The sequence below is a fragment of the Schistocerca americana genome, chromosome X, assembly GCF_021461395.2.
Source record: "Schistocerca americana isolate TAMUIC-IGC-003095 chromosome X, iqSchAmer2.1, whole genome shotgun sequence".
In the NCBI taxonomy this organism is placed as follows: Eukaryota; Metazoa; Arthropoda; class Insecta; order Orthoptera; family Acrididae; genus Schistocerca; species Schistocerca americana.
This window is the reverse complement of record NC_060130.1, coordinates 993,644,640-993,660,174: the sequence shown is the minus strand read 5'-3', so window position 1 is coordinate 993,660,174 and position 15,535 is coordinate 993,644,640. Positions and strand designations below refer to the sequence as shown.

Sequence of the window (15,535 nt, the reverse complement as noted above, 5' to 3'; positions counted from 1 at the left end):
CTCTTGATCTCGATACCTGGGAAATTCCTCTCGATACATATGCTCTCTCTCTCTCTCTCTCTCTCTCTCTCTCTCTCTCTCTCTTTCTATCTCAGCTGGCTGCTTAATGCCCAGTGAGCGTCTGTCACGTGCCACAAATGTTCAAATGTGTGAGAATTTCTAAGGGACTAAACAGCTGAGGTCATCGGTGCCTAGACTTACACACTACTTAAACTAACTTTTGCTAAGAGCAACACACACACACATGCCCGAGGGGTGACTCGAACCTCCAGCGAGAGGGGCTGCGCAAGCCGTGACGTGGCACCTCTAACCGCACGGCCATACTGCACGGCTCATGTGCCACACTAACCACTCATTTGTCCTGAACAGAGTAGTGGATACCTGGTAAATCCCAAGCTGTGTATGTCTTGGAAGTATTCCTTCACTTGATCAGAGTGATCCACTAATTAGTTAATTAAATCGATCCCCTTTGTGTTCAGGCAGTTTGTCCTTGCATCCTATTGGAGGATGCTAGGAGTGATATATATGTGGCAGGATTCAGTCCCACAACTGGACAGTTTCCAAATCCCTCTAGACATTCCCTCCCCCACGCCCTTGCCTCCTGCTGGCGGATAATGGCACAGTTAAGTCGTTTGACAGGAGGTCCATTACATTGGTGATAGCTGAGAATTTCAAATTTCAGCCAATTCATGTTATGTCCTTAAACAATCTGCGGAGGGGTTGGATTGATGTGTGTTCTCTCAGTACCACTATTGGAAACAATAAATTGACCAACTGGGGATTTGACATCTCGATTGGCAGTGGTGCTGTATAAAAGGATAGCTGGAATTTCAAATTTCGGCGTGAGTTTATAACGTCACGGTTGTCGAATTCCTGACCACTACAGGTCTGCTAAGTGTATTTTATAAAGCACTATAGAATTCCTAAGTTTGTTCTCTCAGCTGCACCAGGACGAAGAAGGAGGAGGAAATGGTCTACCGCATGAAAGAATAGTAACAACAACAACAAATACTACTACAGGACAGAGTGCACTGCAATGTGTTGAGAAGCACTAAACCACGACCGTAGTAGTTGTCGTGGCTAGATGCCTGAGATCGCTGAAAACTCTCATACATACACCCCACTCACCCCCAGATGTCCACGCAGCACAGCCATACTCTCGTACACCGCCAGCTCCAAAGCTCAGAGACTGGAGAAAACTGCCGCCGTGATTGCAGCTGCAGTCGTGGACACGCGTGTATGCTAGAGTGAATCACGTCTGCCACAGAGGGCATCCGGTGACGATTGGAATCGTAGGAATTCCTATGTTATCAATACATCCAGCGCCAACAATTGGCAGTGATCAATACTGAATCGCCCAATTTTTCACGGAGAGTACATGCAACATATGCAGTTCTGCAGACAGCAGAATACGTAGTTCTCCATTGAGCTACCCAGATAGTGCCGCGAGAGCCGCCACTGGGACTTGTCCGACTAGCTGGCTGGCTGCAACTTTTCTTTGTACCCGCCACTCGAGACACCCTGAAGCTGGAATTGTTAATTTAATTAAATATTGCGATTACAGCCCCTCGCTGGAGATATTTGACAATGAGTGAAGTATCGGAAATACCTCTTCTGATGGCTGTGGATCTGGGACGAATCTCATGTCGAAATATCGTCCTTATGACTGGACATAATTTCCCACGTAAAATATTTCATCCCCATTATGGCTGTCCAATGCACTGAAATCGCAATTTTCAACGTCAATCCATAACTCACTTACGACCATACATAGACATTTTCTTTGAACATGTCGGAGGACAGACCACAGTAACTTTACACCTCAACACATACTTTATAAGCCTGCTAATTACAGCGAATCTATCACACATCCCCTACAAAGTATAACACTTTGAAAACAACTGAATGCTTGTGGAACCAAAAAATATTGAGCGCAAATATGTCGACATATCACAATCACTGTTACACAACCTACATCAACATCTACATCTACATCTACATTGATACTCCGCAAGCCACCCAACGGTGTGTGGCGGAGGGCACCTTACGTGCCACTGTCATTACCTCCCTTTCCTGTTCCAGTCGCGTATGGTTCGCGGGAAGAACGACTGTCTGAAAGCCTCCGTGCGCGCTCTAATCTCTCTAATTTTACATTCGTGATCTCCTCGGGAAGTATAAGTAGGGGGAAGCAATATATTCGATACCTCATCCAGAAACGCATCCTCTCGAAACCTGGCGAGCAAGCTACACCGCGATGCAGAGCGCCTCTCTTGCAGAGTCTGCCACTTGAGTTTATTAAACATCTCCGTAACGCTATCACGGTTACCAAATAACCCAGTGACGAAACGCGCCGCTCTTCTTTGGATCTTCTCTATCTCCTCCGTTAACCCGACCTGGTACGGATCCCACACTGACGAGCAATACTCAAGTATAGGTCGAACGAGTGTTTTGTAAGCCACCTCCTTTGTTGATGGACTACATTTTCTAAGCACTCTCCCAATGAATCTCAACCTGGTACCCGCCTTACCAACAATTAGTTTTATATGATCATTCCACTTCAAATCGTTCCGTACGCATACTCCCAGATATTTTACAGACACAAATACTGACACAAATACTGTTTCTTAGTGTAGGAAATAGCCATAACCAGAGAGGAGGTGCAAAACTACATTCCTTAATCGAAACACTTTATAAATTCGTAAGATTTTATTGTGATTTTCCATCTCCCCCCATTCCTCCCCCCCTATGTGGATGGAGTCACAAAGTATACTCGCATTCATGGGATAAAGTCAGGGATTTAAAGCTCTAGTACTCATTCCTCTATTTCAAAATGAGCTACCCGTTCATTGAACCTATATGCTAAGGACCACGAGCAAAACCCTATATGGTCTCAATGTGCATCTCGTAACTCTTCCTCTGTCTTTACCCATCCCACCCTGCAACACCGTCTCCAATTTAATTTGAAACTGACCAGAAGTAGGAAGGTGCTATACCCACTACGTTTTACGTCTCGTGAGGGATCAGAATAACCTGAGTTCCATGTAGTCAATATACTTTGATATTTTGCTTTCGCAAAGAGTAATTATAGTGACCAGTGCTGGTGATATAAACCCATTTTTTTCATTCCACTATGGCAACTGCCATTCCGCGAAGACTATTCCATACCGATCTTACACATGTCACCTGCCCAATTGCACACGATCTCCCTAGATGTTTGCACGCTGAGAAGTTTAGCACTCCTTATTGGTGTATAATAGGCACAAGCCTGATATATTTGAGAGAGCTGTGGTGACTTAACAGACGATTAAGAAGAAGTAGGAGAAATGTTTGAGTGATGCATGATGGAGATCGAGATGGAAGGAGTTTGAAACATTTTACATAAATCACTTGTGCTATTAATTCTGTAGAATTGTTGTAGTACCTTGGTTCCATACCAAGAAGGTGCTGGGAAGAGAGAAATGTTTGTAGAACATAAACACAAAAGCACAGCAGCGGTGTTTGATACGTGAAATTACACGCGATGCTGCACTAGGTCCATGAACAGAACACATACTTTTGCATACACAAACAACATTTCTTAAGCAGATGTATGTACAGGATTGCAGTAGCTCAGAAACCCCTGTCACTAACTTAGACTCACTGCAGTTATGAAATTGAAGACTCGATTTACGTCCAAGATGTGGCAGAGAAATGAAGTACTACACACACATCTTATTCCATCTAGAGCAGGGTGTTGAAATATGTTTTCCATTGCTGGATATGATTCACCATATATGCGCTGGAAGTCCCCTCCTGACTGCGGTATGGAGAGGTTTGCTGTTAGCGATTGCAGGTAGATAGCGCTCTAAGTCACTCACAGAACACGCAATTGTATACTAGTCATCTCCATCTGTCTAGAATGCATCATCAGTCTACTATTAAATCATACCTCGTTACAACCTCTCTCAACTGATCACTTCATTTACTTTCTATCGCCCTTTAACACAGATCCATGTCAATTTAGAGGCAAGTGGTTCTCCTTTCCAGGAAAGCACCAAAGACAGCAGTCACCTTGCTTGTATCACTATTACATCAATAGACATACAGCAGAATGTTGTTAAAGAAAAGTGCAGAAACTGTTGTGTAGGGTATTTGTTACCTGACAGCGCATGGTTGTGACTGGTGGAGAATACAGAGAAACAAATTGTAAATGCTGTTTGTTAAGGCTTAAAACAACTAAACAGTCTTGCGCAGAGCCAAACACATGATCCATTCTGGAGTTGTATATTACAGTTTCCCAGCTGATAATACAACGCTCCTTAGGTAAGGACACTTCATACAAATCTATAAGGTGGTTTCCAATAACTTTGGAGTCATACCAGGGCTTGTGATCCCACATATATAAATTTATTACTCTACAGTTGGTGGTCATCTGCGTTAAACATTCTATTCTCGCCGTCTTATCGCTATCGACGAAAAATGACTGTTTCATTGGTTCCCAGTGTTTCCATGTCAACTTTTTCTCGTATTCCTTCTGCTGTCACATACTCGTTCCATGTACAAGAATTTTCCTGCACCAAGCAGAACACAGGCAAGCACTCCCCCATTCGCCCTCAGTTTCCCAGCATTTTGGCGGATTTCCCTCAATTTATACATATTTTCTGTCAATTTTCGTAATTTTATCGATTTTATGTCACTTCTGTCCATGTGATTATGACATCACTTCTCACCACGTATTCTAAAATTGCTTGTAAATGTAGTACAGTTGTCAACACCTAGCACAAATGAATTATTTTTCTGTATATGTTCCCATTTCCACTGAGTGGTCAAAACACAGTCCTGTCACATCAACACAGCTCACCCTGTTTCTCCACGGGATGCACAAGTTGGTACATATAGTGTTCTCCGACTTCGGCTCAGTTCCTACTTAAATTGCAACGATCGCATGGACAAAACTGCAGGGAAGGCAGGTCCGAGACTGAGGAACAGTTACAAGATACCGAGAGACTGTCTAAAACCGCGCTGGAGTTTTGTTGTATGAGGTCCTTAGTAGATAGGTTCGAAAAAGGTGAGTTGTTTCGGGATATGAGAGTGCCACGTATATGGTTCAGCAGTGGCTGTAATCATTAAAATACATCACCATAGGATCCAACGCAAGTGTGTGGTTAAATGAGGAGACTTGATTCCAATTTGCAGACATAATTTCTACCAGAAAGCGTCACACTATGAATCAGAAAAGCCGGTGTATTGGTCATATGATTTTGTACCATTCTTACGACTTGAATCTAGCAATGCATTTTTATATGATTCCCCACACAGCACACGATCTACTGAATGTGAACATTCTCAGACAACCATCATCATCCCTCGCCTGTGACCCCGTGGATATTTGGCAGAACCTCTGTTACACTGTCTACATGGTATCGAGATAGAATGTTACAAATACTATCTGTTAGCGTGGGAAATGTCTAGCAGTGGCATGAGGCAGTTGCAGATATCGGATTAATACCATATTCCATAGACAAATCACATTCTAAATTCGGTGAGAAGGGTGATTTTATTACGAGCTTACACCTCTGGTGACTTCGGGAGGACGACGGTTCAATCCCGTCTCCGGCCATCCTGATTTAGATTTTCCGTGATTTCCCTAAATCGCTTCAGGCAAATGCCGGGATGGTTCCTTTGAGAGGGCACGGCCGATTTCCTTCCCCATCCTTCCCTAACCCGAGCTTGCGCGTCGTCTCTAATGACCTCGTTGTCGACGGGACGTTAAAAAAAAAAAAAAAAAGAAACACTAACCTAACCTCTGGTGACGCGCACCCGCCCTTTCGGTTGTTAATACACACCCCAGCGACCACTGTCTATATTCAGTTACGTCTATCTTCCTAAGACACATTGGTACTGTTGTGTTGGCAGAAGAGCCAACACCGTGTTACGAATGGAGGCCGAAATGCACGCGTTTTAGCTCACGCAGGCTGGCGTGAGAAGGGAAGAACTATACTGACGTGAGGTCTGGAACATGACAAGGAATTAGAATTCAGAAAGTGGACGTAATTAGTTTGAGACTTAACTTTAATCCATTAATGATGAACGTCGCTCTTGACGGCACATGATTCACAATATTATCTGTTCAGAATACATTCATAGTAACTGAATATGGCGCCTTGCTAGGTCGTAGCAAATGACGCAGCTGAAGGCTACGCTAAACTGTCGTCTCTGCAAATGAGAGAGTATGTAGACAGTGAACCACCGCTAGCAAAGTCGCCTGTACAACTGGGGCGAGTGCTAGGGAGTCTCTCTAGACTAGACCTGCCGTGTGGCGGCGCTCGGTCTGCAATCACTGACAGTGGCGACACGCGGGTCCGACGTATACTAACGGACCGCGGCCGATTTAAAGGCTACCACCTAGCAAGTGTGGTGTCTGGCGGTGACACCACAGGTACCACTTGCAAGAAAAACAAATGAGGGATGTCCATCCATCGCGGATTTACGCTCAGTTTTGTTTGGTGCCATCTGCATTCAGTTATTTGCAAAGTATTATACTTAGTAGGAGATGTGTGATAGATTCACTGTGATCGGCAGGCTTATAAAGTATGTGTTGAGGCATAAAGTTACTGGGGTCAGCGTTCCGACATGTGCAAAGAAAATAATTATGTCATAAGGGAGGTATGGATCTGGTGTAGAATAATGCGATTTCAGTGCATCGGGCGGCCATAATGGGGATGAAATTTTTACGTGGAAAATTATGTCCAGTCATAAGGAGGATATAGATATTGGTATTTTAACATGACATTCGTCCGAGAAACACAGCTGTCAGGAAGAGGTATTTCCGATACTTCACTCGTTGTCGAATTTCACCAGAGTGGGGCTGAATCGTAATATTTAATTTTAATTACAGCGATAAATATGTGGCTGGTTTCTTAGGACGACCCTACTGGCTGTTCAGATGCTTGACGGAGATAGCTGGTGACCGGAACGAATTGAGATTTCCAGATTCAGGCTGTCGCGAGCGGTAGGTACAAAGAAAAGTTCCTGCCTGCAGGATAGTCGATCCTTGCTTCAGCTGTGGGGTCAAGTCCCAGTGGCAGCCCTCGAAGTGCTCTCTGGATAGCTGAATAGTGAGCTAATACCCAGGCTACACTGGGCTATCTCTGTGATTGCGTGTGTTGCATGTGGTCTCCATGTAAAAATTGAGCGATTCAGTATCGATCACTGCCAATTGTTGTGGCTGTCCTACCACTCTAACCATCCCTGGGTGCTTCCCATGACAGGCACACGTGACTGAGGCTGCAGTCGCAGTAACGGTTTTCTCTGACCTGGCAGTGAATGAGGGGACAGGCTGCTGCGTGTGAACATTTAGGGAGTGAGTGGGCCATATGTATGAGTGTTTTCAGTAATCTCAGGCATCTTGTCACGACAACTACTAGGATTATGGTTTAGTGCTTCTCAATACAAAAAAATGGTTCAAATGGCTCTGAGCACTATGGGACTCAACTGCTGAGGTCATTAGTCCCCTAGAACTTAGAACTAGTTAAACCTAACTAACCTAAGGACATCACAAACATCCATGCCCGAGGCAGGATTCGAACCTGCGACCGTAGCGGTCTTGCGGTTCCAGACTGCAGCGCCTTTAACCGCACGGCCACTTCGGCCGGCGCTTCTCAATACATTGCAGTGCCCTCTGTCTTGTAGTGGTACTTGTTGTTGTTACTATTCTATCATGCGGTAGGCCATTTCCTTCTCCTTCTTCGTCCTGGTGCAGCTGAGAGAACAAACTTAGGAATTCTATAGTGCTTTATAAAATACACTTAACAGACCTGTAGAGGTCTGGAATTCGACAACCGTGACGTTATAAGCTCACGCCGAAATTTGAAATTCCAGCTACCTTTTATACAGCACCACTTCCAATCGAGATGTCAAATCCCCGATTGGTCAATTTATTGTTTCCAATAGTGGTACTGAGAGAACACACATCAATCCAACCCCTCCGCAGATTGTTTAAGGACATAACATGAATTGGCTGAAATTTGAAATTCTCAGCTATCACCAATGTAATGGACCTCCTGTCAAACGACTTAACTGTGCCATTATCCGCCAGCAGGAGGCAAGGGCGTGGGGGAAGGAATGACCAGAGGGATTTGGAAACTGTCCAGTTGTGGGACTGAGTCCTGCCACATATATATCACTCCTAGCATCCTCCAATAGGATGCAAGGACAAACTGCCTGAACACAAAGGGGATCGATTTAATTAACTAATTAGTGGATCACTCTGATCAAGTGAAGGAATACTTCCAAGACATACACAGTTTGGGATTTACCAGGTATCCATTACTCTGTTCAGGACAAATGAGTGGTTAGTGTGGCACATCAGCTGTGCAGTTAGAGGTGCCCGAGCAGGCACAGTGTGACCTCTCAGACACTGGCGTCTGGTGCAATCTGGCAAAGCATTCAGTACACGGGTGCACAATTCCCAACCGGCCCATCTGACCTGCGGTCAGTGTGAAGTTGCGATTGAAAGATTTTAATAGTGTCATTATATGTGGTGTGTTATGTTGACATCGATTTCCTTGTGTGATCAGAAAAAAAGTGGTCTATTTAATTACTTCTCCTCGTGTATTTTACAAGACCTACATCTTAGAAAACAGCAGAGAATTATGTTTTTTCCTATCAAACAAAACAGATGTCCAAACCCTGTGAATTTATAAATAAACAGTATATCCTTTGCTTTGTAATTGACATTGATTTGAATTTCCTGTCATGAGGTCCTTCCTCTCCAACACAGACTGAATCCTTTCCCCACCAGTTTCCATGTGGGGAAGCAGATTGGGGGGGGGGGGGGGGGGGGGGGATTGGGGTGTTTACTGGGAGGGAAAGGTTAGTTAATTTATTGGTTTAATTAATTAGTTTAATTATTTTGATATCAAATGTGTGCTTGTATTGGAGAGGGGATTTCCCAGAGGGGTGAGAGAGGAGGAATGGGGGAGGGAGGGATTTAGTGGGGTTTCTCAGAAGGACAGATTATCCCCAGACGGCCATTAATCAACCACCAGGGGGTCATAAATCAATTAACAGAATAACAGGTTAAGGGGAGGTGGAGGGAGTCACTAATCGATCAAGTTTGCCCCCTAACGTACGCACCTCGCCATAACAAAATGCGCCGATACTGCTGTTGCTCCATTACTCCGACATTTCACATTTGCAATGCCCTGTATCACACTTACATTAACTTGTGGTCTTGTAATGTTACTCACTTACATATGTTACCTAGGCATATCTATTCTCGAAATTTCATTGCTCTAGATTAATTATTTTTCGATGCGGTGTTTTTCCGTCAGTGTATAAACACGAGGACAATTTTAACAGAAAATTAGAAGCCACGAAACTTAGTGATACGTGGACAGTAGATCTGCAGGATTGAAAGATAAGTTTTATCTTTGAAAAAGACAGTTTGGTAGGTAAGTTTTAACTCTGACAACGACTGTCGCTGGCAATCACGTGTAAACATCTAGCACACCCCGGTTTCACAGCATCTGTATCGCTCCCCGACTTCCGAACCGTCAGTCGGCAAGACTGAGCGGAACCACGAGCACCTGAGGATGTCCAGCACAGCATGGTGCAGAATCAGATTACTTACCTGTGGGCATGGGTGTCCCACAAGGTTCCATACTTGGCCCAATTCTATTTATTATTTATATAAATGACTTACCATGTAACATAGCTGGGCCGTCAACAAGGACTCACTTATTTGCAGATGGTCTTGCAGTCTGTATAATTCTGTGTAATTCACCTTCACAGAAGGTGAAATATGAAGCAGACCAGTGCACTGTCAAAGTTGAAAATTGGTGTAAAGCTAATTCCCTTTGTGTCAACCGAAAAAAAAATACAAGACCTGTATGTATCGTGGAATAATAACACTGAACTTGAGCAGAGCTCAAATGCTGTTAATTTCCTTGGAATCTCGACTGATTCAAAATTATCCTGGGGTAGCCATATAGAAAAAGTGGGAAGCAGCATTAGCAAAGGAATATTTGCTCTAAGGAAGCTGCGTCTTTGTCTAAACGTGCCAGTACTTAAAGTGATTTATTTTGCTTTAATACATAGTCACATTTCCTATGGTACAATACTGTGGGGACATCAAAGCAAGGCAGCTAATGTCTTCAAACTACAAAAGACTGATATGTAGCTTGGCACCCAGAGCTCACTGTAGGCCAAGCTTTAAAAAATTACAGATTATGACCCTGCCGTCAATATTTATACTGCAGTGTGTAATATCCGAGTTATCAACAGTATGACATGCGACATAATTATAACACAAGAAACAAGCAGGACCTAGTTTCTTTCTGATGTAACTATAAAAAAACACGAAAGTGCTTCTTATACAAGTCCATAAAATTTTTAATGCCATACCCCAACATATCAGGCATCTTCCAATTCAACAATTAAAAAAAAAAAAGTAAAAGAATTTCTTCTTGAGCTCAGCATTTATGAAACTGATGAATTTTTAAGGGAGGCAAAGAATATGGTATGACTACACTTTGTGATCAGTTTTTATATGCTTCTATATATGAGTAAGTCTGTAATTGGCTAAATTTACTATGCAATATCAATTTGTACCAAAAATTTCTCTGTTTTGTATTTGTGTGAAGGTACCATAATTATTTGTGTAATATTTATATTGTGTAATATTTTTCTTGTTTTTGTAATTATTTGTGTAACATTTATACTGTGTAATATTGACTTCTGTACCTCAGGTGATCTCTGAGGTCTCTACAACAATAAAAATCAATCAATCAATCAATCATTGTACGAAACATTAGGTACGGTAAAGTTTCGTGGACCGTGACCACACAATCCGGAAGATTTACCAGCAGCTGCGTGTTTCTGCAAAAGAAGTTAATAAGTATAAGAAAAGAGCATAATTGCCCGGTTGTTTGCAGGCGGCGATCGCTACGGGCGTGCTGATCGTGTACGTGCTGGGGTACTTCCTGCAAGAGAAGTGGCGCGTGACGGCGGCGATCTGCGCGCTGTTCCCGGTGCTGGCGGCGGTGCTGGCGGCGCCGCTGCCCGAGAGCCCGTCGTGGCTGGCGTCGCGCGGCCGCTACGACGACGCCGAGGCGGCGCTGCGCCGGCTGCGCTGGCTGCCGCGCGACGCGCCGCTGCCCGGCCGCGTGCAGGAGCAGCTCGACGACTTCGTGTCGGCCGGCAGCCAGAGCCGCGCGCGCCAGGCGGACGCCAACTGGCTGCGCCGCATCAGGGCCGCCTTCCTGCAGCGCCGCACGCTGCGCCCCCTGCTCATCATGAACGCCTTCTTCTTCTTCCAGCAGTTCTCGGGCATATTCGTCGTCATATTCTACGCGGTCGACGTGGTTCGGGAAGCGAACGTCACCATCGACGACTACTTAGCTGCGGTGCTAATAGGCGTTACGAGATTAGTGGCGACCCTTTCCATGTCCTACGTGTCGAAGAAATTCGGGCGGCGACCTCCGGCTATCGTTTCTGGCGCCGGCATGACGTTGTGCATGGGTATTTTAGCGACGTACTTAACTCTTACCACTAGTGAAAACTTCGGAGCGCACGTAGCTGAGAATTTTCGCTGGATACCGATCGTATCTTTACTGCTGTACATCCTCGCGAGTACTATCGGGTTTTTAACTCTCCCTTGGGCGATGATAGGGGAGCTTTTCCCCGCCGACGTCAGGGGCCTGGCGAGTGGACTCACGACGTGTATTGCTTACGTCTTCAGCTTCGTCGCGTTAAAGATCTACCCAGATATGCTGCGTGCGTTCACGAAACAAGGTGTCTTTTTCTTTTACGGCGCCGTTTCTCTCTTAGGAACTATTTACGTAATTTTGTTCCTTCCGGAGACAAAAAATAAAACCCTGGCCGAAATAGAAGAGTATTTCACGAAGCCCAAAAAAACCGACATTGCTACCCAGAAAAGAGAACAGGAGGATGACACTTTTACAGAAAGTGACCACCTAACGCAACCGCAGAATGGAGCAGTTCAGAAGCCTTCTTATGAAGTGTCCTAGTCCCTTCTGATAATGCTGTGTGAAAGTGAAAGAAGAAAATGTACGGAAAACGTCGTGCAGAAAAGACTGATTGACATCACTATGTTCCTTTGCTCCAGTAACACTGAGCAGAGACTTTCTCGTTTCACTTATGAACTAGTACAGTTCTGTCACATATCGAGCTCTCTTCTGACACTAGAGAGAGAGAGAGAGAAGATAGCCAGACTATATCATTAGTGTTGATGAGATACATAACACTGATTTCGTTCACGTCCATCAATTTCGTACATAATGATATTAAATAAGAAGACTGTTTTGTGAATATTTCTTGAAAGAGGCTTATTTATGAATGTTTTTATTTTTATTTTTGTGTCTATTACTCTGAAAGAACTACCTGTAGGAAGAAAAATTTCAAGTAATGTGGCTTATAATGTGGCTTATGAGAAGTCCCAGCACAGAGTTCGTTTAATAGAGCTGTTAAAGATATCTTATAACTGATGCTGTAAGATACTCGTTATTCGTGTTCAGCTTTCAATAAAACCGTGGTAAAAATATCTTGCACAAGAAGCACACACTCACCGTCAGTCAAAACAGTGCGGCAGCCTTCAGCTGTATTCAGTTTGCACGGAGAGGAACGAGTAACATGTGAGAGATGTGAATAGAAGGGAAAAACAAATACTGAAAACGTGGGAAATCATCGTTCTCCTAGTCGTTCGTGGTTCAACTACACCAGCTGTGAGATACTATGCGATCGCGTACATTGTGGTCCTCTCTTGTAATATTGCGTTTCCAACAATTCCTTTAAAACGTCGTGGTTTCTGTGGTCAACTTTTCCAACTACGCCTTTACATTGGTTAGATTAGGAGAATATTCTGCATGGAACCTTTTTTTCCCAAATAGTTGCACGTAGGCAGTTTTCTATACCTCATCATCATTTGAAACATGCGTTGTTATTTCTTCTTCCGTGACCGATTGTTGAATTCAAGAAGAGACTTTTAGTGGTCCCGAAATTACTGCACTGCGTAGTTCCAACCTCAGATTTCTTGCATGCGGTATAATTTACGAAAATCCGTGTGTAATTAGATCATTACCCATTCTAAACGTTTAAAAGCGGCAGATAATGATCTTCAGCACGTAGCAGTCGTGAAACGAGTACACAGGCCGAAGAAAAAATTAACTGTTGTCAAGTTACTGTCTCTATTATATCAATAGTATCCATGTTGGAACGTACTACCTGCGCCGGCTGTTATTATGAACCTTCCTGTTCAGTATGCGCGTTACTCCAACGCGCGCGTATCTCCTTGCGTTATACAAATGACGTGTGTGTCGCTAGTTATTCCTTTAAACACCAGGTCAGCTCGTCGAAGTATTTCTGTTAAAACACTCTCTTTCCTACTAGGATACAAAAACAGCATCGCCCTCACTAACTTCTTGTTTTTCCCACGCAAATTTAATAGTATTCACAATGGCGTAAGACTTGTGAGTTTCGACGAGTTACTTAACTGTGTTGAAACGTTTTTCCGAAGCACGACTATCCCAGTGTTAAACAATGAAATGGTATTAAAAACTACATGTATCTGCATTCTTAATTAAAAAAATGAATTGCTACTTTTAAGACCTTTTAATTTTAACGGGAGCTAAAATATATACCTATTATAAAAATATAATTGCCACAAAGCTCACCATTTTGACGATAAGATGCTTTAAATTATTCTCGAAATGGTTTCGGTAGCAAAAATCTTATCTACACAAGAAGTTGTTTAGCATTCAGTGTCTCAGTCACTGGAATCCTACTTTTTAAAGCAGCCAAGATGCTCTTCATGTCAGTCTGTGAACACAACTCCGAAATATTTATAAAGGTGAGAAAAATGTAAATGACACTAACAGTAGCATTCATGCATCCTCTAAAATTTACAAGAAGTACTCAATGAAGAAAAGTTGTTAAAGTTAAATTGTTCAAAAGTTGTAAACCTCTAGAAATGTAATTATGAAATAAAGTACGTATTTTTCTTATTTCAAGTCGTAATTGTTAATCGTATGCTGCAGTATCACTACATAATTGTTTTGAGGAGCAAAGCACTTTAAACACTGTATGAGTTAGCACCCTATATATAAACAGATATTTATGTATAATGTACATATTCCACATCCTTATGTCCCACGATCTCATTGACAGTAAGTGCGCATTATTTTCCATGAGTAACTGATGCATTTTCTTTCAAATAATTCTGATCTCAATATATATAATACATTTCAGTGCATAAAATCTCCTGCAGATGTTGGAGTTCTCACGCAGATCAAAGTGTTACCGTAAAGAATAATCGAGTAAAGACTGAATTATTATTTTGTTTTCACAACCGTCAAAATCGTTTTCAATCTTATAAAACCAGTGTGTAAAATTACTTCACTAGTGCTGACGTATAATTTTTGGTTCTGATCTATCGCTGACCATCATAAAGCTAGAGAGTATCAAGCACCAATGAAATGGATAAACCATTCGCAGATCGTGGCTTCTACACTAGGGAAGGCTGCGACATTTATCGCTTGTAACTATGGTGCTAGGTCTCTCTAAAAAGTTTACACTCTGCATGTCTTTTGATAATCAGCTACTAAATAATACCAAAACTTAATTTCAAGATAAGATCACAACAAACTGTACTAAAATGACGCATTTTTAGACATCTTTACTGTAGCGTATGCTCAGGAACGTCCACGGTGCCTTCGGTGAGCTACGGACTTTCCAAATATTGCAGTGCAGAGACTTTCGGCGAGCTGTCGTTTCCGAAGTTAGAGAAGATAAACCTCACATATCTCTGTGTAAACGAAGCGATGTCCACATGACGATTCCTTCGGGAAGTCAAAAGCCAGTTGACGGCAAGTCCATGAGAATAGTCAAGAAAATGTTCGGTTTTGACTGCGAAAGCAGATTTTCGAGAAGACGAACTTCGTGGCTGCCAGCGAGTAGAGATATTAGGCGCGCATTGATGAGAGCAGAACCGCTCCAACATACAACCACTTTTTTAGACTTTTATGATGCATTCTTGGGTTTGTGGCATCTCACTTGCATTCCTTTACAAATGAAAATCCAGCAGGGATTGTCCCAACTTAATTATCGCACCACTGCAAAGATGAGCTATATAGACAGATGCTATAGCTGTGCAAAAACAGCAGAAATGATTAAAACTGTGCGAAGCTGAATTTTCGGCTGAGTTAACCTTTCTTTTAACTATAATCTACCCTAGATACTTCGAACAAAAAAGCGATTCCGGGTAGTTCAAAAGAAAGCAGAGATCACTTTCGCTTACAAGAAGGGCAGCAGAAGTGATCCACAAGACTACCTTCCAATATCATTGACATCTATTTATTGCAAAATCTTAAAACATTCATCACCTTAGTACAACAACAAAATAACTAAAAATAGTTGTTACTGAAAGAAACGCGTTTGAAATTTCTCGTAATTTTAAAGTTTGGCAGTGCTCAAAGTGTTTGAAATTAGTCTGATGTGGGTGGTTATATAGTTTGAAAATGTCAGTACTTTTACTTTT

At 42.8% G+C, this 15,535-nt stretch overlaps 1 protein-coding gene across 1 annotated transcript in view; it reads left to right on the top strand.

The window, feature by feature from the left end:
• LOC124556434 (facilitated trehalose transporter Tret1-2 homolog) overlaps nt 1-14,009 on the top strand; it is a 203,618-nt gene extending 189,609 nt beyond the window's left edge. Inside the window, exons 4-5 of the mRNA XM_047130389.1 lie at nt 10,917-11,096; nt 11,127-14,009. Coding sequence (XP_046986345.1) covers nt 10,917-11,096; nt 11,127-12,011 — 1,065 coding nt within the window. The 3' untranslated portion in view covers nt 12,012-14,009. The remainder of the gene's footprint in view (nt 1-10,916; nt 11,097-11,126) is intronic.
• Nucleotides 14,010-15,535: the final 1,526 nt, after the last annotated feature.